The sequence below is a fragment of a genome, unplaced genomic scaffold (assembly GCF_019419815.1).
Source record: "Pyrus x bretschneideri cultivar Hongxiangsu unplaced genomic scaffold, Pyrus_bretschneideri_v1 Contig3, whole genome shotgun sequence".
Lineage (NCBI taxonomy): Eukaryota > Viridiplantae > Streptophyta > Magnoliopsida > Rosales > Rosaceae > Pyrus > Pyrus x bretschneideri.
In genome coordinates, this window is record NW_025999612.1 from 11,216,213 (window position 1) to 11,239,273 (window position 23,061).

The following is a 23,061-nucleotide window of genomic DNA, read 5'->3' on the forward strand; positions in this document are numbered from 1 at the left end:
CTAAAAAGAAATAATATAAAATTGAATGAGCAAAGGAATGGGTCCTACACTGAGAGAACTCGAAGATGTCGATGTGGAAGTCCCTTGACGCCGGGATTGTACGCCTTGATTCTAAATCCTGAGGGGGTGCAAAACAAACATAAGTGGACCAAGTTGATATATATATATATATATATATATAATACTTAAACAATTATTTATCAACGTACTAACCCCCAAAGTTTTATGAAAACTAATAGCATAATATGTAATAGGTTTTCCGAAACCCTAGCATGCCATAAAACCTTTCATAAAACATATATCGTATATAATGTGCTAAATAGTGCTATCATAATAGACCGAAGCCCCTACATCACCTGACCCGTAGGCTAAATATAATATATCTTCCAACCCATACGCCCTTACATCACCTGACTCGTAGGCTAAATATAATATATCTTCCAATCCATAGGCCCTTACATCGCCCGTTCTGTAGGCCAAATATAATATCTTCTGACCTGTAGGCCCTTACATCACCCGACCCGTAGGCCAAATAACTATCATCGCCCGTAGGCAAGACATTGACCACTAGATAAGCACAAAATATTGAATATAATCTTTCCAACATAAGTACATTTATCTCAAAACATCTTCATAGTATATAGTCATCCATCATAGGCCAAGTAAGTATCATCGCCCGTAGGCAAAACATTGACCACTAGATAAGCACAAAACATTGAATATAATCTTTCCAACATAAGTACATTTATCTTAAAACATCTTCATAGTATATAGTCATCCATCATATATACTACAAAGAGTGTAAAAACATGTTCGTAAATAGTATATAGTCATCCATCATACATACTACAAAGAATATAAATTCGATAAAGTACGGTATTCCAAAATATTCTTAGTAAAGCATGATAATCATATGGTGTAAATCTAATTTACTCATAAAACGTAACCATAAATCATGCTTATCAACGTAACCATAAAAACATGCTTTTTCATGTGTGCATTTATACTATTAAAACATGTATTTTAGAAGGGGTCCACTCACAGATACTTCGCCGTTGAAGAGCCACGCAAAATAGCAAAGACTGAAACGCCACAAACAATTGCCCCTAAGCACATAAAGGGTTCAATTAATAAAACTCTAATTGAATTTGGGAAAATGGACATAAAAAATGGATTCAGGATGTCGAATTACCCTAAGAAGGGTCGTGGGTAAATTTCGAAAAAATCAACAAAAAGTCAACACAAGGGTAACAGGCCTAAGGGTTCAAGGATGGATTAGGTAACAGGTTTGGGCCCAGGTTCAGCTGGGGTCTAAACTGGGTTGGGCTGAGGGAATTTGGGTTGAGCTAGGTAATTAGGTTTGGGCCTAGGTAGCCCGGCCTAAGGCTTTGGGCTAAACAACTGAGATGGGTTTGGGGGTTTGGATCGGGTTGGCCGGTTTTGAGGAAGAGGAAAGCCGGAGCTTTCCAAGCTCCGTCCAACCCTAAAACGTGACCAAAACATGTCAAACAAAATACTAAAATGAAGCCTAAGGAACAAGGAAGAGATCTATACCAAATTCATGACATGTGGCGGCTGGCTGGAAAACGTCTACAAAGACAAGGTTCCTTACCGGCAAATTGGGAAAGGTTTTTCCCATGAGAGTTCTATGTCCACAATCCATAAAAACAACTCAAAATTGTCCCAAATTCACATATAAACACCATCTAAGTGATTCTAGGCCTTACATACGTCGAGGGTTAGTCGGAGGGGGAGGTGCATAGTGGCAGTGCTGTAACGTCCCACATTGACCAACGGAGAGGGGGGGATGTGCCTTATATGTACATGCTCACCTCCATATAGCACGAGGCATTTTGGGAACTCACTGGTTTCAAGTTCCATTGGAACTCCTAAGTTAAGCAAGTTTGGGCGAGAGCATTCCTAGGATAGGTGACCCATTGGGAAGTTCTCGTGTGAGTTCCCAGAAACAAAACCATGAGGGCGTGGTCGGGGCCCAAAATGGACAATATCGTGCTACGGCGGAGTCGAGCCAAGGATGTGACAAGTGCCAAGGTACCACGAGGCACGGAGAGGTTTGAGTGCATTTACTCCAGGTTTCACACAGAGAGGGAAGAGTGATGGTGGTGGGTGGTGGTGCTTGCCGAGGGTGGTGCCACTATCTTTGTTCGAAGAGAAGAAGAGAGATAGTTGGGAGAAGGTTTTGAGTGAGAGTCCACAGGAAAGAGAGAGAGAGAGAGAAAGAGAGATGAAGAGAGATTGGGGTCGGGGGACAAACCCAAAAGTAGTGGGCCCCCTTGGGCACACATAATAAGACCCAAAAAGTAGTCATTTCACAAAATATCTGGTCCGAACCAAGTGAAATTACGAGAAACCCTTCCGTTCCGTAAATTATGGGATGGGTTGTTACACCTGCTTTTTGCTTATTCACTTCTTTATTGGTTTGCAATTTCTTTTGATAGTGATTTCTGCACACATTTTCCCACTATCTACGCATTTTCTTTTAATTTTGGCCCTTAATTCTTCTTTTATATCTATTCAATGCAACGGAAGGAAATGCACATGATTCATTTCCCTTTCATCTCATCCAAAATTTCGTTCTATTACCTTCATTATGTCAAATGATTTCGTTCCAATCTGCATTCGATCGAAATTGAATTCAGTGATGATTTTTTGTTGCCAAAGCTCCTCTAAACCTCATTTGTTTTTGCTGTCTTTAATTAAGTGGAAATTTCCAAGGGCTTTTTCTTATGGTTTCATGTCAATGGTGATTGGTGAGCCTCTTGCTACAAAAACACCGTGCGATCTTCTTTTGTACAAGTAATTTTCTGATATATGAAAAACGGGTGAATGAATGTGTGAATGAATATTGCAGTTCACCCGATTAGACCAGAGCTTGGCAAGCCTTCTGATATGAGCTCAGCTGCTCGGATTTCTCTCTTGATATGTGTTGACATTTACTTTTTTGATTAGTTTCTTTGGCGACGTAGTTTGGTGACTCGACAAAACTTTGATCAAAACCCTGATTTCCGCTTTGGACCTCAGATCTCAACGACATTGTTCGATTAAGGTAACCACCTCGTCTCCTGCTCGTGTTCTGTGTTATTAACTTCTCCTTGACGGGGAGCATAGACGACTTGCTTTTCGTAAAGAAGCCTAGTTTGTCCCGGGACACCTCAAGATTTGTATCCCTCACTTGCGCCTTGCTCTTCTTTACTTACACAGTGGCATTGTTATCCCAAACATATGGTGTTTCTTTCAGTTCATGCGATCAACTACTATGGTTTGTAATAACCATAGTCATGTTGACATATGGCAGTGTGTCATTGGTTAGTTACTTAGTTTGAGTTAGTTAGAATGGAGTTGTTAGAAAAGGGTAATAGAGTCATTGTGTAATGTGATATTAGCTAGTATAAATAGCTGATATAGTAGGGATGTTTGGTATTCAGAAAAACTCTACTTTCTCTACTCTGTGAAATACAAACCTCTCGACTTCTTCCCTTTCTTCATTTCTGTTTACATATCTCTGTTCAATACATTTAGGGCATTATACATTCAGTGGTTAATAGTTTGTCTCTCGTTTATATTCTCAGCCACTCTAATCTTAAGTAAGAAAAATAAATAATTTTGACCTTATTTACTTCTCTAGATTGCATTGCAAGCATGTTTTATATGGAGAATTGATTTTCACATACTCGTTTTCTCTCTATGAACATCCTTGTTTATTTTGCGCCTTAGATTGAATTAAATAAAATAAAAAAAATCAAGGAATAGAAATAAACCGGAATGTGCAAAAGGAGAAAAAGGATGCATGGAATTTCCGCTTTCTATAAGGCAGTTTATAGTTTCACATTCTTGACAAGGATGGAAATCGTATAACAAGAAGAAGGGACAAGATAGTTGCAGTTTTGGCGATCATTTTGGCCGTGGGAACAAGCTCAATTGCAACATCCACCAATATGTACAGTTCACTTCTTTGACATTCAGACAGCATTTCTCAAAGGCATCAGCGCGAAGTGAACCTGCCCGGCGCCCGCCCTTGAACTCGCTCTTTCCGAGAGGAGTCGCCCTAACTCATTCCAACCCAACTCAACTGACGGAGTTGTGGAGGTTTTATCAGTTTATTTTTTATCATAGTTGTTTGTTGTGAATGGTCATTTTTTTTTCTTTACATCTTTCAGAAATCTATTATATTGGGAAAATGATCAAGTCGCATGACAATTTCTGCATATTGAATAAAAGAAAACAATTGCGTGCACAAGTATTTGCTTAAGATTTTCATATTCCGAAAATATAACGTGTAAAAACGAAAAACCTCACACATCCTTAGAATTCTTCGACTATAATAGCATCGCGAGGCATTTCATAAGCATCTTTGGGTCGTGATTTCTTCATACCAGCGGTGAACCATACTTTGTCAGACTTATAGCCCTCGACAGAAACGCTAGTGACTTTCACCCACACCAGAATCTTTGTCTTCATTCCTTCGATTCCACTAAGCTTTCCCCTCGACAATGTTCCTTTGATGCGAATGCTGTATCGTACAACAGATGAGTCCTTGAAGCTCACTTCACAGGGAGAAGGCAAGTAAACAATGAGCTTGCCCTTTGATTCGTCAAATTCGTAACATGTTATGTTCCGGGGAAACAGGCCGGGTGGAAGGTAGTACTCTCGGAGAAGATCAGGCAACGGTTTTTGTTGCTTACCTGTACAAGAAGATAGACAGAAGGGTTTAAGTATGAACTTAAAGAACTATAAAGTCGTACTTCTGATTAATCAAGTGAATAGCCATGTGATTAAAGAATAAATTGGGTCAGTCCAGCTAGGTACCAAAACCATTCATACATAGCACACAAAATTAAGGCTGTATTAGGCCAAGAACATGTTTTGAAAAATCCAATTCGTTCTCATTCAAACCAACTCATACTCCATAACTAGTTAAGGATACATGCATTACCATATTGACTAGTTGTTGATTCACCATTTTAGTTTTTCTGTATGATGCCTAACTATTTGATGGATAATACAATTCACGCACCTATTTTTACCTCCCACACATCCTTTTTTTTTTTTTTTTGCCATTGATCATTTTCAATTCATTAGATCGCAAAAAATTAAGAGAGGTGTGTGAGAAGTAAAAATAGGAGTGCGGATAACACTACCCTATTTGATTACATCAAGCATATATCGTCCATCAGCTTGCATGCATCTTACCATTAGCACAATATAACAGATGTAGGAGTTTTATTACAAAAAGCGGTAGTCTAAGCAAAAGTGGAGCCACTCCAAATAAGTCATATTTAATTTTGTCAAATTTTTATATGACATTCAATGTATTCTTATAGAGTAAAATCACAAGGAATGAGGTTAAAATAAAAGGCTCCATAAGTACCTTTGAGCTTGTTGAATATCCGTTTTGCTTTCTCCTCAACAGTGTTTGATAATGACTGAAATTTTCAATTAAAAGAAGAAAAAAAAAGCATTAGGAATTGGGAAAGATTTAGTAAAAGCAAATATAAAGACAATTAATCTTAGACATAACAAAAAGATCTCAATTAAGCAGCATTAATCCAAGATTAATTCCAACAAAAGAAAACAATATAATCAAGATCAAGAACAATGCATGCAACAGAGGGTGAGAGTGTATGTGTGGAAGTTAGGGTGGTAGAATTACATACAGAGAGATCTTGAGTGATGTTGGAGATCTCTTCCTTAGCTTTCTTGGAAACCCAAAATCTCCCAACTCTTGTCAGAGTTTTCTCCATTTTCCAACTCTTCTCTAAAACACCAGATTGCAAGAAGAAAGAAGAAGAAGAAGAACAATGCCTCAACCTCTCTCTCTCTCTCTCTCTCTCTCTCTCTCTCTCTCTCTCTCAATATGTGTGCTTGTTGGAGAAAAATAGAATTAAGAGATGAGAGATGATGAGACATCAGCATATGAAGTATCATTGGCAACTGCCAATCTGCCAAACTCACATTAGGCTGCGCTGGTTTGGTATTGTTGTGATTTGAAAAAAAAATTACTTTTGTTGTGTTGTGAGAATAAGCACATTTTTGCTGCTTCACGTTTTCAGCTTTTTTTTCCACCAAAAACTGTAAAAATAGCTGTTTTAAGTGTTTATCAAACACCTTTTTGAGCTTAGCTTTTTTTGATACCCACTTTTTATAAAAGCACCTCAGTATCAAACAAGTACTGCAAAAATAGTTAATTAAAATGATCCAATAATTCATGAAAGAAAAAAATTCTCAATATATCCAAATTTGAAAACCTTTAAAAGAAAAGATTGGTGTGTGGCGGCTTGAGTCACCACCTTATTTATCAACGTTGTATGAGTTTACATTTCAAGATATGTGTAGTGAATGGACACAAATCTCAAAATTTAAACTCATCCAACGGATTTTTCCAAAAAAACTCATCCAATGGTAATAAGTAAGGTGGTGAGCATTACCACCATTTAAGAGTAGTGAGCCAAAATGCACCCCATAAACCATATCCAAGCCTATGTAGCTCAAAACAACCAAAACTCTAAGTTAATCTATATGGGGATGACCTTAATTCGTTTTTTCTTAACAATCCCATTAACTATATGCTTCTAATTCAATCAAGCGAATCATAATTGTTAATTATTTTGTACGTTAAGGAAGACAAGGACGAAACATCACCATTTTCTCCATTCATAGATTCAATAATAGTTCAATCAGTGTTGGGGCACATGACCTATATATATTTTGAAGCAGTGCCATGAGACAATTACAGGTCATCCATCACAGTTGGTATTCCCCATTCCAAGTGACAAAGTACAAGTCGGCTCTTTAAGATAGCCCTTTTTACACGCGCTTATGCATATACGAAAGATTTTATTTTAGTCATGTATATTTACTAAATAGCTTTGTAATAGTATAGATATGAAGATGTTTGTGTGTACAGTTTTCCATACATTTACTAAATAGTCTCTCATTAAAGGAGATTTTAAGTTCGATTCACATAAATGACGATAACGATATATATATTTTAGAAGAGTTTAGAGCATAGACTTGCCCACGTCGAACTACAGACGTGGATACAGAATTTGGGAGTCATATGCTGGAAAATTTATGGTATATAGTATATACCATTATTACCAACAACAAATTGGATTTAGCACACAAGTGCGCAGGCATATTTTTGTAATCTATCTATATATCGCATAGTCCAACTATAACAAACATAGTCCAACTACATTTGTTGCTCCTAATCTTTTGAACCAAAGAGGTTTTTGTATTCTGCCATTTTTGGTGATCAATCCAAAGCACCGGCGGAACTTACACTGGAAGGACCTTCTCCTTAATTTGTAGCATCCTCCAAAGCAAATAAAACAGTGTTTCATTCTATCAATAATTCCCAGAATTCACATCAAGTTTCCTGTACACTTCTTTCTCCACTTTCACTCACTCAATTTCCCTGTCAGGTATCATTATTTCATCAATACAATTTCGCCCATAAATGATTTAACTGACTGGGAAATATGGGAGAGATTGATACCAAACCAATTGAATCAGTCCGGGCTGCTTTGTCCTTGTTTGAAGAGAAGACTGATCACCTGAAAAAGCGGGTTTCTGGCACAGATGTAAGTGATCTAACTTTGTATGTGTACACATGAACAGCCTAACCGCTCAGTTCTGTTGGAAGATCCTTCCTTTAAGTTTGAGTTGTGATATGTGCATATGGTTTTCAAGTGTAACTCATATTTTCATTTTTTTTTCCATGCAATTATACTGTGTATTTAAAGATGTGATGTATGATGGCATAGTAAAATTGGCTAGCACCGTCTGCTCATACTTTTGCATCCAAGTTCAAATCTCATTCATCGTAAACCGTAATTTAGATTACATTAGAATATTATTCGAATTAAAAAAAAAAACAAGTGATGCACGATCATTATAAGGTAATTTCTAGCATTTCTAGGGTTCCAAATGTGAGGATGTGAAAAACTAATTCACATCGAAAAGTTAAAAGACTTGCAAGTTCATAAGGAGTTGAGCTACTCCTACTACTACCATTGTTTTTAAGGAGTTGTGCTCTATGTCAACCCAGTTCAATTGTTCTTATTAGGCTTGAACTTTTGCCACGCGTGAAAGGAGATGTGAAGGATGTGAACAATTCTCCCATATCGCAAAGTTAAGAAACTTTGCAGAAATGAAACCTCAACTTTCTTCACCAAATTTGATTTCGTATAGTGCTTATGGAAAGGTATATTTGAAGATGCTTACCAAAACTAATTAACTAAATACATAATCTGGTAGTTTGTATGTAACCATTCTCTTGATAGGCTGTTTTGGCATGCAAATATTGTTCTTAAGTTTGTTGATTGCCACAAATTTTTTTTTCAGAAGGATAGTGAGAAAAAGAGGGAGCTTGAAGGTGTGTTGAAGGATTTGGCCAATTACAAGGTGCAGCTGGAAGCAAAAGATGCTGCCTACATGCAAGCCCTTCTCAAGCTGCAACACCACCAGTACACTGCAGATGAACTCTCCGCCCTCCTTGAAAACATCGAGTCCGAAAGAGATAAGTACGTTGAGGAATGTAAAGAGGCTCGGGCGCAGATATACCAACTCGAATTCAAGGTAAAGGAGATGGCAGATCAGCTGACAGAAACTCTGAAGGTGAGAGAGCAGCTCATGCACGTTTTTGGTGAGTTGAAGGCTACACAAGCAGAGCTGCTTAGCATGGAAACAAAACTCGCGGACGCTAGAGATTCAGAGCTAAAAGCTCTAACGCAAGCGGAGCTGATGGAAACAGCTTTCGTGATGGAAAAAGAGAGGGCAGAAGAGCTTCTTAAACATGTCTCGGAGTTAAGTGAAGCCATGGTTATGTCAAGGGTTGCTGCTAGTGAAGGAGAGAAAGAGAAGTTAGCGATCTTATCTGCGAAAGATGCTGAGATTGAGGTAGCTATACAGGCTGCTCTTCTAGTACAGGAGCAGCTTGAAGATTCAAACAAACAAATGGCGAAGATGGAGGAGTTGGAGAATCAGCTCCAAGCCAAGTCTTCGTTCATTGAGATGCTTCAGTTGGAGATTAAACAGGCGAATGAAAACCTTAGTTTCTCTGAGATGGCGTCTTCTGATGCCATGAATGACTTGAAGCAGCTAGAAAAGGAGTTAGAAGAGAAGGAAAGAAAGATCTCGGATCAGGGAGGTTTCATCAGGGCACTAGAAATGGAACTGAATCAATTAAAATTGGAGCTTATTGATGCAAGTCAAGTGGCCAACAGCCTGAAGCGCGACGTTGAAGTTCTTACTGAGGATTTACAGAAAGCTATAATAGAGCTTGGTGAGATGGCAGAAAGGGAAAACAATGCGCAGGTTGAGATAGCAATGCTGGAATCTGAGCTTCATAGAGGGAGGTCAAAAATTGCAGCAGCAGAGGCAGCTGAAGCAAGAACCGAAAATGTGAAATCGGGGTTGTACCTCGCGATTCAGCAACTAGCAATAGAAGCTGAAACTGCCAAGAACGAAAACAGAATGTTAAAGCAAGGAGCAGATAGCGCAGATGCAGAAACGGACAAACAATCTCCCCTTGTTGATTTTGTTGAGGTTTCCGAAATTGGTGAACTGAAGGAAGAAGCTGAAGAGCAAAAGGATGAGAACTATTACCAAGTAACAATTTCGTTGAAGGAGTACGAATCCTTGGTTAAGAAGGCTGAGCAGGCTGATCAAATTCCTTTGTCATTGGAGGAAGGCCTTAGTCGTCAGTTCAGCTTCAGCGCCGCGGAAGATAAGTCCGAAAGTTTGAAGAAGGAGTTGGAAGCTGCAATGGAAAAGGTTGCGCAATTCAGGAACCGGGCTGAGCAGGCTACTACTAGGGCTGATCTCGCTGAGAGAGCGAAAGAAAGACTAGAGGACCAGATAAGGATTTGGCGGGAGGTGAAGCAAAAGAGAAAAGCTGCTCTTGCCGCACTTAGGGAGGTATCTCTTCCCAAACAATTTAGCCCTCCCGAGTACGAATCTCCAGGTGAATTTAAGCCTCCTGCACATGAATCTGGAGAAGAATTTATGCCTCACGCATCAGAAGAAACACACAAAAAAACGTCTGCAATTGCGTGAGGTACTTAAAATGAAATTCTAGTTGCGATCTTTGTTACGTTGAGGCCAGTTATTAATTGTTCATGTGAGTAAGACATACTGCTTGTTGAATTAATATATTCAGTTATTAATACCAGTTCTTGTTATCTAATGTGTTTTTTTATTTGCAAATGTATTCCTTATGCGTTCCATTGCACGCGTTCGTCTTGTTCATCTTCCTTATTTATATGATATCATTTCCTGTGTTACAAATTTCATTCAAACATATTGAATGATATGTTTCAAAGGGAGATTTCTGTTCATAAATCTGCATAAAAGCCTTAAAAGAGTGAAATTTGAGTAAATGTTTTCGAAGCATGTCGGTTGGAATTGTTGCATTGCTGTTCAAATTTGTATAAAATCATTGAAGAACATGATTACCATCTAAATCTTACTTTTTACTTGAACTCGCCATTTTCTAAGTCCGACTAGAGGTTCATGTTCTTGAATCCAAAGTAGTTGCCGAAAAAGTTTGTAACATACTGCACAATGTGTCGCATTGAGCAACCCTAGCACAGGATATTTCGACCCCATAAGGGATTTTTTATTTTTTATTTTATTTTAACAAACGATATTATCTATAGTAAAGGGAAGGGGGTAGGCTAAGCCTCACAATGGGTTAGCAATAATGTGGTTCAAGTTCACCTTTGACGAGAATCGAACATAAAACCTCTCACTTAAATCAACTCTTAATTATTATTTGAGATTTATGAATTTGAAAAGATTAAATTAACAATAAAAGAAATTTGGAAGTTTGTAAATAATAGCAGCAAAGAAGAAAAGCGTTTATTAAATTAAACAATTTAGAGAAAATATAGGGTTTAGCCGTCACCGTTACAACCCTATTCAATTCTACCAATTACTTACGAATTTCCACATACATGCTTTGAAGGCTAGGTTTTCCTAATGCATATTCTCCTCGTGATGTTCAAGCGAAAACGTATATTTAACATGCAATCCATATGTGATGTTCAGATCAAATATAAACATACAAGACTTATTAAGTTTTGTAAAAACCCTTTGAAAAACCATGCAACCCTTAAGAGCGTGATGTTCATCTTAAGTGAAATTTCAATTACTAATCACAAGAAGCTCTCTTCAATTTTAGGGTGATGTTCTAACAGAAATTGCATCAAATTACTTGTCTAAATATTCTAATGGTGATCAATCATTAAAATATATAGATAGTTTTAATCACGGTGATTAATAATTCAAAGCAAGCATGTATGCTTTCATAAGCAAATTAATAAAGTCACATTTTCATGCTAAGATTCATGGCCTAACCCTAGTAAAAGGATTAGTTATGCATACTCATAATAAAAATTAAAGAAAATAACATTAACTAGAAAAAGATTGAAAACACCTTGTAAGTAAAAAAAATATGAAATTCTCCAAAGCTTTGCTAAACTCTCTCAATGTTGCGTAGAGAACCCTAATGGCTAAAAAACCTTATTATACTACTCCAAATTAAAACCATCCTAGAAAAGGTTTTCTAAAAACTAAGAAATAAAATAATAAAAGGATAACTAGGAATTACATTTTTATTCTCACTAGAAAATCTGCCCATCAAAGAGATAGCTACCTTTCTGGGCCTTCAGGGCTCCAAAACATGCCCAAAACGACTCAAATTAAAGATTAGGACCTTCTCTTCAAGTTCCAAGAAGAGCCCAAGTCCAAAATCGATCATCTTCCAGCCCAAAATCACAAATAAGCTCTGCAGCCCAATCTGCCAGCACTACGCGCTAGGCATAAATTAATTTGCCACAATAAAATATTTTGGGATAAAATTATGAAATTTTGACGCAACCTTCTTGACAGATTCACGAACCCGCTTCAATTGGAATCACTCAAAAATTCCACCATCTGATTACTTTATAGCAAAACATCAAAATCTCACCAAAATATACGAAGAATAGGGAATAATATATAGTATATCATTCACCTTTGACGAGAATCGAACCTAAAACCTTTCACTTACAAGTGAAGAGGAATACCACTAGAATCTAGACCATAGTACTAAGTGGCGACCCCAAAAAAGAAATTTAAGCCGGAACGGATTCTATGTGAGGAATACGAATTATCAAAACTTAAAACCGATGTGGCCGGGTTTTAGATTTCTAGCTGTAAGCTTAGCACCACATAGTTGATAGGAGTAATGCTTAAAATATTGATATGTAAATTTATAGAAATATCGATGAATATATCGATATCGGTTGACTTCCATAGAAATTTGCAATGGATGGGTATATCAAGTTTAGATTTAGTAAAAATTAGACAAAATTTTCTCAAAAAAAATTCAAAGTTTCGAAATATATAATGGGTTCCAGTAAATTTTATATTGAATCAGTAAATATCATTGATATTTATTGATTTTTCTATATCTTACCGATATAGAGTAAAGTTCGCATTTCACACCCTTTATCCCTATCGATTCTTAATTTTTCGATGAAAATATCGATTCGTGAATATTTTTAACACTGAATAGGAGTCACCGTTGGAACCTGTGAGCTTATGTTTCCCACATACTCCTATTGACGTCAGGTCTTTAAATAAAGTTTGAATTTGAAGGATTTGGAGTGCATTTTTCAGACCAGAAGAAGGGTCTGAAGTTTCTGTACACGGGTGACGTGGGAATTGTTGCACATGCTTGACCAGAGATTAGCATTAATAATCTTATAATTAATATACTAATTGTGTTGTACTTTGACTGGAATAGCCGTAACCCTGCTATCGTGGTGAGGACTAAGGAAAAAGAAAAGTCTTTGAGTATAGCTTTGAAGTCGAATATTTGAAATTGAGGTGATTTTTACACGTTTTTTTGAACTTCTTACGCAATTCTTTTATTTCTAATTATTAAATTTAATAAATTAAACAAAAATGACGAGCAAGATTAAGTAAGTGTGAGCGTTAAAAAGCAATGCATTTGCATCTACCTTGTATTAGTATTACTCTTTATAGGCAAAAAGTCAAAATTAATTGGTCCATCTCTACCCAATCACTTCTACGGTGATATTTAGGAGCTAAAATCATTTGCACTCAAAATTCTTTGTAGCATCCCTATGACATATGTGAGATTTAAATGAATGAGATAGGTCACAGAAATGCCACATAGAATTTTGAACGCAGAAGATTTGAACTCGATATTTAGTCTAATATTTAATTTGAAATCGATTTGAACTCGATAATTAGTCCAATATTTAATTTGAAATCGATTTGAATCCAGGAGTGAGTTGCTAGCCATTATAGTCTTTATGTTCATTCTTCCAACTTGATCAATTGCAATAAGCGCTAATTAATTAATAGTTTCAAAGAACTTAATTCGTTGCAAGCCTGTAGTTAAGACTTGAGCTTGCACGGTTAATTACCTTGTAATTTCATTTTCCATAATTAACTAACAAATACCTGCAAGTTGGGGGTGCATTGACTCCCTATAAGCGTGTGAGATTTTATTTAAGTATAAATAAATTCCCTTTTTATGCATCTAATTGCTATGATCTTTGTTAGAGAGATTTTTAATGTGCCCGAAATATGACACGGTATGCTATATGTTATTATACAAGTGGAGATAATTTTTTTTTTTTAAGCGTCCATCTACTTGTATAATGACATATAACGTATGTGCCTGTATTTCGAGCACACCGAAAATTTTTTTCTTTCTTTGGATTTTATTTTTCGACCTCAGTCCAAAACCCCATTTTTGCATGCGAATAATTAAATGGCCAATAGCCATCCAAATTCAAAACCCAAATAAGTGTCTTTTAGAATATTTGGCTGAGAGCATAAAAGTAAATGGAGCTCCAAATTTTATATGATTAAAATCTCTAAACTCATCACAATGATTCATATAAATATAAGAGTTAAAGAACCCATATGTCCAAATTCGATTACATCATCACTAGTAAAGGATAAGTGTTTCAATTTTTTTTTCATTGTGTTGATGTCACACCCTTGAATTATTTAGTTTAGTCTTGTCAGTTTATGCAAGCAAATTAGAAAAGAGCTTGCAACAGATGGGAGTGTTCATTTTCTCTACCACTACAAAAAAAAATCCCTTGGCAGATGAAATAAATTTGTCAGGTCAAATGAGGTTTCGTCACTTAAAATTTTAAGTGATGAATATCTATCGGGAAAGGTCAACCCAAAAATCGTCGTTCGGAATAAACTTATTCGTTAGGCGAACTAGTTTGCCCAACGAAAAAAGTCGTCAAGTAAAGGAACGTCAATTGACTTTACCTGACGAATACATCTTGATCGACGAACTGTATTTCGTCGGGCAAAGCCTTTGGGAAAAACATATATGTTGATCAGCATTGCCCAACAAACGCAAAATTTCATTGGACAAACTCACTTGACCCGATAAAATATAGTTCATCGGGCTAAATTTTATCATGGTAAATAGTATTTTCTGGTAGTGTTGTTATCTAACTTATTATATGCTTGAGCTTGACTGTATTGTGCTTGCCACTTTCTTTTACTTATCTTATTTATTTGTATGATTTGAAAGGAACTTTTCATGTTCTTTGTTTCTTTACTGCGATGGGAAGTACCAGTTTGGCATAGCTAAAATTATAAAAAAAACAGGTATGAAAAAAAGTTAGGATCTTTTTAATGTTTGATAAACACACTAAAATCAGGTTTTTTTCACCCTATCATTGAGGGTGAAAAAAAAAGCCAAAATCCTGAAGCAGCAAATCATAGCTTTGAAAAAACGGTTTTTTTTCAAAACATGCGGAACTACAGTGCAATGTTAATGAAACTTTCTAAATTCCAATAACACCTTGTTATTTTTACAAAATGACAATCATTGTCCCAAACAACTGGAAGGATCTCTTTCCTATTCCCTCGTTCTCCACTCACATCAGATCCCTAGGACCGCCGTCGTCCCTCCCACTACCGCTCGACACTGACCACCACCGCACCAACGATTATCCCTCTCCTCTACACACGATCAAATGTGATGATTAAAATACTGCTTTTTTTTAAAGTTACCAAACACTTAAATACTGCATTTTTTTGTTAAATCACTTTAAAAAAAAAAAAAAAAGGTTTACCAAACACTTAACTGATTTATTTTACAGTTATTTAATCTTACAGTACAGCAGAAACAGTTTTTTTAAAAAGCACAGTAATACCAAACTAACCCGAATAGTGATCACAATAGATTCTGGTTTATAAATTTATAATTAGGATATATCTAGCGTACATAAGGCAGAGCCAGCGCATATGTCAATGGAACATATACCCCTCTCAAATGTTGTTGTATAATATTATGTTTGTATAAATATTATGATTAAAATTCTTTTTGAGTTGCACATATTTTGTTTTCTCAATGAGTAATAGCCTATTTCGTTCAATAACTGAAGAAAGAAAAAGTGGACAAAAGAGACCAAATTAGGGAGTACTAATTAAAAATTAGGTTAACAATCACTAAAAAACAGCTTGAGTATACTAAAATGTCATATTTGAATTGAGTTCCTCTTCAGATCTCCATGTCCAGAGCCGACGAACTCAAAAATTCAAACCACTCAATTTAAATCATATTTGTCTTTCCTCTATCATCATCATGTTAAAATTTGCAAACTATTGAACAAAAAACATCATGTTAAAATTCTACCACTCTCACCAAACAAAGAATGTAATATATACTAAATATATAAATATATAGTTGACAAAAATGAGTATTCCACTTTGACTTTGAACCTCATTCACATCCCACGAGTACATCAGATGGAATAGTTCCCTTTCCCCGGAAGCCAAATCCAAGATCACGACCTCCGGCCGACACACACATGCCTTTGAAAACCACCCAAGCACAGAGACTTGTTTCCATAGATTCCTAATCCTGAATTAAAACTAATTAACCCATGAAAAATGAAAAACAAATAAAAAAAATGCCCTTTGACGGGGCAATTTTGTTCCTAAAGATTTACAGATTTGCAACAGCAGTTTATAAGAACCCTAACTTTATGTCATTTTCTTGATTACTTTTCTGTCTGGTCTGTCTGGGAATTTTTCACTTGTTTTGTGTAATACAGCACTGGTATTAGGGCTTTTTGGTTTGATGTTTATTCCCCAAAACGCAAATTAAACAAGCATATATTCTTTACGCCAACTGTTTCAAAAGTAAAACAGCCCTAATTGACCAGCTTTATCAATGTCTTGAAATTTTTTTTTTTTTCCCAAAAATTGGATTGCACGGGAAAAACGACCAACAAACATATGTCACATGTGACCCTTCTCACATAGCAAGGGTCCCATATATTAGATCTAGAAGTTGTTGGGAAATACCTAAATGGCTTTGAATATTTGCAAGCTCAATGTTACAAAAAAAAAGAGGTATTAGTTATATCATAAACAACCAAAGATTGTGACTCTTTTGACCATATCATTGTTGTTGGCTTCCAAGTTTTGGACAAGGATCTCTCAATGGTTTTGGGACTTCATATTTTAGTCTTGTTGAATAGTTGAAGAATGTGAGTGGCTAGTTGATCAAGTGATTGAGCTGATTAATCGACCGATTGCTCTCACATTCCGCAACATATAGCTTACAAGATATGCACTTGAGAAACCATTCACGACAAAAAAAAACAGTGTAAACCATTTCATTTTCGTTATATGTATATTAATAAAATAATTATTGCATGTTTGAATTTATAATTTTGTTAGGTGAGACACCACCATAACACACGTAAGTTGTAACCCTTATGTTAATAAAGGCTCTAATCTGCATATTCAAAGTTTTGTCTTCTTAAGATTTTAAAACCATTTTTGTATAAAATTCAAAACTATTTTGTTGTAAGACTAATGCATATTACAACATTTATTCGTAATGAAAGTTAATTAGAAGAGTAATGCTAAGTAGATCGATTTTTTAGACTAAATTTGTAAATCATATAATGTATTACCAACAAGAAATAAACACGTTAATCAACACCTAAGTGATAATTCAATCATTAGCAGTCATGTCATATGGTTAAATACATGATAGATTTTTCAATGTGAAGGGAAGTTTTTTTTTTTTTTTTTTTTCCATTGTCCCTCTCTAATTGTATAATGACATATGGTGTTCCACTCCATACTCCAAACACACTTGAAAATCTCTTTATGTAGATGGTTTCCTAGCATTGGAGTTTAATCAACAGGCAGGAAACGGGTCTAACTCAACAACTTCTATATGGATAAAATTTGAGAGTATTAAGGATAATAATTTTCTAAACGGTTTTGCATCAAATTCCAAAACCATGGGTGCCCTTTCGACTTTGAAGAATATTATTCTTAGTAATTTTGTTTTGGATTAGTATTACGGTTTAGTGGTATTGATCTTCACTTGTAAGTGAGAGGTTTTAGGTTAGTTTCTCGTCAAAGACGAATATAAACTACATCATTACTAGCTCATTGACAGGTTAAGCTCAACTCCCTTCCTCTTAGTGTATACTATCGTTTGTTCAAAAAAAAAAAAAACAAAGATTCAAGTAGAACATGCTAAACAACAAAAATGGTATGGTTAAATTAGAATATGATTCTGCTTAAATACTAATTAATTAAGAACAAAGATAATGTCAGTTCATAGAATCCAAACAGACCAACGTGAAAGCATATAGACATGGACATCACAGTATTCGTTTCTGCCTATCTTTTTCTCTCCCGAGTCAAAACCCAACGCCTGTTTACTCAAACCGGTCAACATGGGCGGCTCAACGGCCCCCAGTAGACTCTATTAGCAGAGAGTTTTTAAGCTAATCAACGCAATCAAGCAAGATCTTTCATAATGAATAATTAATTTGTAATTATAATTAAATCACTGAAATAAAATAAATTCAAAAGAAAAATTCCTTGGTCCAAATTTTGGTTTCGTGTGTGTCTCTTCAGAAACATTCCTCCGACATGTTCAACCTTCATACATTCTTCACCTGTAAATAAAAAAAATACTCTTTAATCTCCACGAACACATTTTTCATTCAATTGTAGCGCCTAATCAATATTCAATATCAAAGTTTTGCATGTAGCGAGCAGAGCGAAAAAAAGTTTGTATCATGTACTTATCAACTTCGAAAACTGGTTCATGGCGTGCGGTGTGTTCAATATTCTTGGTCTTAGACGTGATCATGATCACAGGTACATGCTCCAACATGTTTCAGATTTCTAAAACAATCTTTGTTGTGTGTACTTTTGTTTTCCGCTTTTAAATTAACCCTCTTGATCGTTTTCCGAGGATGATTTTGTTTGGATTTAGTTTTTCGAGGATGATTCTGTTACATTTAATGAAAAAGTACAACTGTGTGTTTCGAGGAGGATTGTTATGTAATTTGCTATGTTGCTGGATCGACTCTGAAATCTTAACAACTTTTTTGTCTTTTCGCAGGTGCTTCCGTTGTAGTCGGAGATTCTCTGGACACAGACAGAGAAGTTCTGCTGAGCCTCAAAGCATTTCTGCAGCAAAAGAACCGCGTAAACCAAGGAATATACTCGCAGTGGAACCAGCGCAGCAGCAACCCCTGCGAGTGGTCCGGAATTTCATGCAGCAATGACAGCAAGAGAGTTAGCCGTGTTGAGCTCACCGACCAAAAAATCACCGGTGAGATTTTCCGAAACTTCTCTGCCCTTACAGCACTTTCGTACCTCGACCTCTCGAAGAACACAATAAGCGGAGCACTCCTGGAGGACTTGAGTCAATGCCACAGCCTCAGATACCTCAATCTGTCACATAACATTATTGATGGCCAGCTGAACTTGAATGGTTTGAATCAGTTGGAGGTTCTTGATTTGACTGTCAATAGATTTTACGGCGATTTGAAGATGACCTTTCCCGGAGTTTGCAGTAACCTAGTGGTTGCGAATCTTTCAGCGAATAATTTCACCGGAAGGATTGATAGCCTGTTTGATGAATGCTCTAATTTGCAGCACTTGGATTTGAGCTCAAACTATCTTAGTGGTGAGATATGGAGTGGATTCATCAGGCTTACGGCGTTTTCAGTATCCGAAAACTATTTCAGTGGCGCTATTTCGCCTTCTGTTTTCGCAAATAATTGTAGCCTGGTAAAGTTGGACTTGTCAGTAAACAGTTTTTCTGGTGCAGTTCCTGCAGAGATTTCGAAATGCCAGAGACTGATCATATTGAATCTTTGGGGGAACCATTTTACGGGGCCAATCCCACCTGAGATTGGATCAATTTCGGGACTGCAGGCCTTGTTCTTGGGTAACAACAGTTTTTCTAGAGATATTCCTGAATCCCTTTTGGATTTGACCAGCATGACATTCTTGGATTTGAGCAGGAACAACTTTCGCGGCAAGATACAAGACATTTTTGGGAGATTCGGACAGGTGAAGTTTCTTTTGCTGCACTCAAACGGGTACACCGGTGGTATCCGTTCGTCTGGGATTCTCAAGCTACCAAATGTTTCCAGGTTAGACCTCAGCTACAACAATTTTACAGGTCCTCTGCCAGTCGAAATTTCTCTGCCGAAGTTGAAGTTATTTGTCCTCGCCTTTAATCAATTCAACGGAACTATACCACCGGACTATGGAAACATTTCGACCCTCCAAGCCCTGGACCTTTCCTTCAACAGCCTAACCGGTGCAATTCCTAGCACCCTCGGAAACTTGAGATCTCTCTTGTGGTTGATGCTTGCGAACAATTCCCTAACCGGTCCAATTCCACACGAATTGGGAAATTGTAGTAGCTTGCTGTGGCTTAATCTCGCGAATAACAAGCTCTCCGGGCCAATCCCATCTCAGCTAACAATGATTGGGAGAAATGCTAAGCCAACATTCGACATGAATAATCGGGACAATGATCGGATCGTAGCGGGATCAGGCGAATGCTTAGCGATGAGGAGATGGATTCCTGCAGATTACCCACCATTCAATTTCGTGTACACGATCCTCACTAGGAAGAGTTGTCGATACATATGGGACCGGCTGCTTAAAGGAAACGGCCTATTTCCCATATGTGTAGCTGGCTCTTCTGTACGGACGCTTCAAATCTCGGGTTACATTCAACTGAGTGGGAATCAGATTTCGGGTCAGCTCCCTGCAGATATTGGTACAATGCACGGTTTTAGCATGATAAATTTGGGTGTCAATAGATTCCAAGGCGAACTCCCTGCAAATATTGGTCAGTTGCCACTTGTAGTGTTCAACATCAGCAGGAACAATTTTTCGGGTCAAATTCCGGAGGAGATTGGGAATATTAAGTGCATGCAGAATCTTGATATGTCATATAACAATTTTTCTGGCACATTTCCTGTGAGCCTGAACGACTTGAATGAGCTAAGTAATTTCAACATTTCGTACAATCCGCTCATTTCCGGCACAATTCCTTCGACCGGGCAGTTGGCAACGTTCGAGAAAGCGTCCTATCTCGGTAACCCCCTCCTGCAGCTTCCCAAATTCATCGACAACTCCACGTATCCAGAAAACAAAATGAATGGGAATCCAACAAAGTCTACAAAATCTACTGCATATATGGTGGTCTTCGGTTTGCTAATTGCTCTCTTAATCTGTGGAGTTTTGTCACTTGTAGCATGGTTATTCGGAAAGAGCCGGCCACAGCCCCCAGGATGCTTGTTGCAGGACATCAAATACCGGCATGACTTGGCCTCGAGCTCTAGCAGTTCATCCCCGTGGCTGTCAGATATTGTTAAGATCATTCGTTTGGACAAAATGGCTTTTACACATGCTGACATTTTGAAAGCTACACGCAATTTTTCGGAAGATAGGATTATAGGGAGTGGAGGGTTTGGGACAGTGTACCAAGGAGTATTGCCGGATGGGAGAATAGTAGCGGTGAAGAAGCTTCAAAGAGAAGGGCTCGAAGGTGAAAGGGAGTTCCAAGCTGAAATGGAGGTTCTTAGTGGGAATGGCATTGGCTGGCCTCACCCGAACCTTGTAACTCTTCATGGCTGGTGCCTTTATGGATCCGAAAAAATACTAGTCTACGAGTACATGGAAGGCGGGACCTTGGAGGATTTGATATCTGATAGAGTGAGACTGACATGGCGAAGGCGAGTTGATGTGGCAGTTGATGTGGCTCGAGCCTTGATGTTTCTACACCACGAGTGCTTCCCTGCCATCGTGCACCGCGATGTGAAGGCGAGCAATGTGCTGCTAGATAAGGATGGAAAGGCGAGAATTACAGATTTCGGGCTTGCTAGAATAGTCGATGCAGGGGATAGTCATGTGAGCACAATGGTGGCGGGGACTGTTGGTTATGTCGCTCCCGAATATGGGCAGACATGGCAAGCCACGACGAAAGGAGATGTGTACAGCTACGGAGTTCTGGCAATGGAATTGGCGACCGGAAGGAGAGCGGTGGATGGAGGAGAGGAGTGCCTTGTGGAATGGGCAAGGAGGGTAATGGGAAATGGACGGCAAGGATTCAACCAGAGTGTGATACCGGTTATGCTCATGGGGTCCGGGCTGGCCGATGGGGCGGAGGAGATGTGCGAGCTGCTTAAGGTGGGCATAAAGTGCACGGCGGAGGCACCGCAGTCAAGGCCAAACATGAAGGAGGTTCTAGCTATGCTACTCAAGATATATAAAGATGAAAACATATATAGTTTACAAAGTTACTAATTTTTATACTCAGATTGTGTTTGTGTATTTCTTTCTGTAAAGAATCGAATCAAATGTGTGCATAATTAAACCAAATGAAATCATCTTCCCCTACCTTCAAATTGCAATGCATTGATCTAATTAAAAATTAAGAATAAATTGTAGCAATGGTCTCTCAATTTTAACTCAATTGGAGTAATGGTTTCTCAATTAAAATCCATTACTATTGGTCCCTCAACTCATCAAAACGTGCAAATATGATCCTTTTCATCAACTCTGTTAGAACTTCCATCAAAATGAGTCACGTGACATGCCCGTGAGGTTGAATCAAGGGGCAAATATGGAAAATCAAATAAGAAAAATTCTATCAATGGTCCCTCAACTTTAATTCAACTGGAGAAATGGTCCATCAACTTTAATCCAATTAGAGCAATGGTCCCTCAATTTTAACCCAATTGTAGCAATGGTCCTTCCAACGTAACTCATTTTGACATAATCCTGATGGAGTTGACGAAAAGGACCATAGCTACATGTTTTGATGAGTTGAGGAACCAATGGTAATTGATTTTTAGTTGAGGGACCATTAATCTAATTAGGTTAAAGTTGATGGACCATTGCTACAATTTACTAAAAATTAATCATTGATTAATGACATGTTTACTTGCTTAAGTAATATGGAAGACAATGTCTTGAACAGAAATAGAGCATACGATATATGATCAAGTAAGTCCCCTATGAGAGAACACAAGCAAGTCCCACATGAGAGAACACAAGGAATGTCCTTAAAAATTTGAAAAGTAAAACAAACGAATGAACAAATAGATTACAAACTACAAATATTCTTTGATTAATGGAAAAACAAAGAAAAAAGAACTGCCGAGATGGCTACATATAGAGACTACATTGTGACCGACTTATATGAACAACAAACATGTTATGTATAATAAACTAAACCCTAACCTCTAAATGAAAACCTAATTCTAACGTGCTAGACCCAAACCCTAAACTTATTATTTTTGGGGGAAAAAAAACATATATTTTTCCATGTCTATGAAAAGAGTATGAAGACCATAAGTATTTTACAAAAATACATACGTATATTAATATATATGTTATACTCTAATATAGATTGTCACGATGGTCCTCCCAAATTTTTTTTAAACAAATGATAATATAATTAATACTAAACCATTTAAATTATGAGAAAGATTAGAACATAGAACCTCAAGTTTACAAGCAAATACTCTTAACAAATTGATCTACAAGCCACTTGCCCCTCAAAGTTAATTTAATTTTTATCTTTTGTTATCTTAAAACAAAAGAAGGGTGGCTTGTAGCTCAATGACTAAAAACGTTTGTCTCTGCCACGTCTTGTATCAAACAAAACTCTTGTCCCTTTATTTACCTTCA

General features: G+C 37.1%; 2 protein-coding genes and 1 pseudogene across 2 annotated transcripts; 2 read left to right on the forward strand and 1 right to left on the reverse strand.

Annotated features, from left to right (window-relative positions):
• Window positions 1-4,207: 4,207 nt before the first annotated feature.
• On the reverse strand, window positions 4,208-5,896 carry LOC103931374 (uncharacterized protein At5g01610). The gene is made up of 3 exons (XM_009340852.3): window positions 5,676-5,896; window positions 5,390-5,444; window positions 4,208-4,703 (listed from the first exon to the last, which is right to left on the reverse strand). Exons 1-3 carry the CDS (start codon window positions 5,760-5,762, stop codon window positions 4,324-4,326), a joined length of 522 nt encoding a protein of 173 aa, XP_009339127.2. The 5' UTR covers window positions 5,763-5,896; the 3' UTR covers window positions 4,208-4,323.
• Window positions 5,897-7,219: 1,323 nt separating this feature from the next.
• LOC103931396 lies at window positions 7,220-10,210 on the forward strand (annotated as a pseudogene).
• Window positions 10,211-17,862: 7,652 nt separating this feature from the next.
• Window positions 17,863-21,765, forward strand: LOC103931373 (probable LRR receptor-like serine/threonine-protein kinase At1g74360). Its single transcript, XM_048589197.1, has 2 exons — window positions 17,863-18,213; window positions 18,461-21,765. Exons 1-2 carry the CDS (start codon window positions 18,132-18,134, stop codon window positions 21,670-21,672), a joined length of 3,294 nt encoding a protein of 1,097 aa, XP_048445154.1. The 5' UTR covers window positions 17,863-18,131; the 3' UTR covers window positions 21,673-21,765.
• The last annotated feature ends 1,296 nt before the right edge of the window (window positions 21,766-23,061 follow it).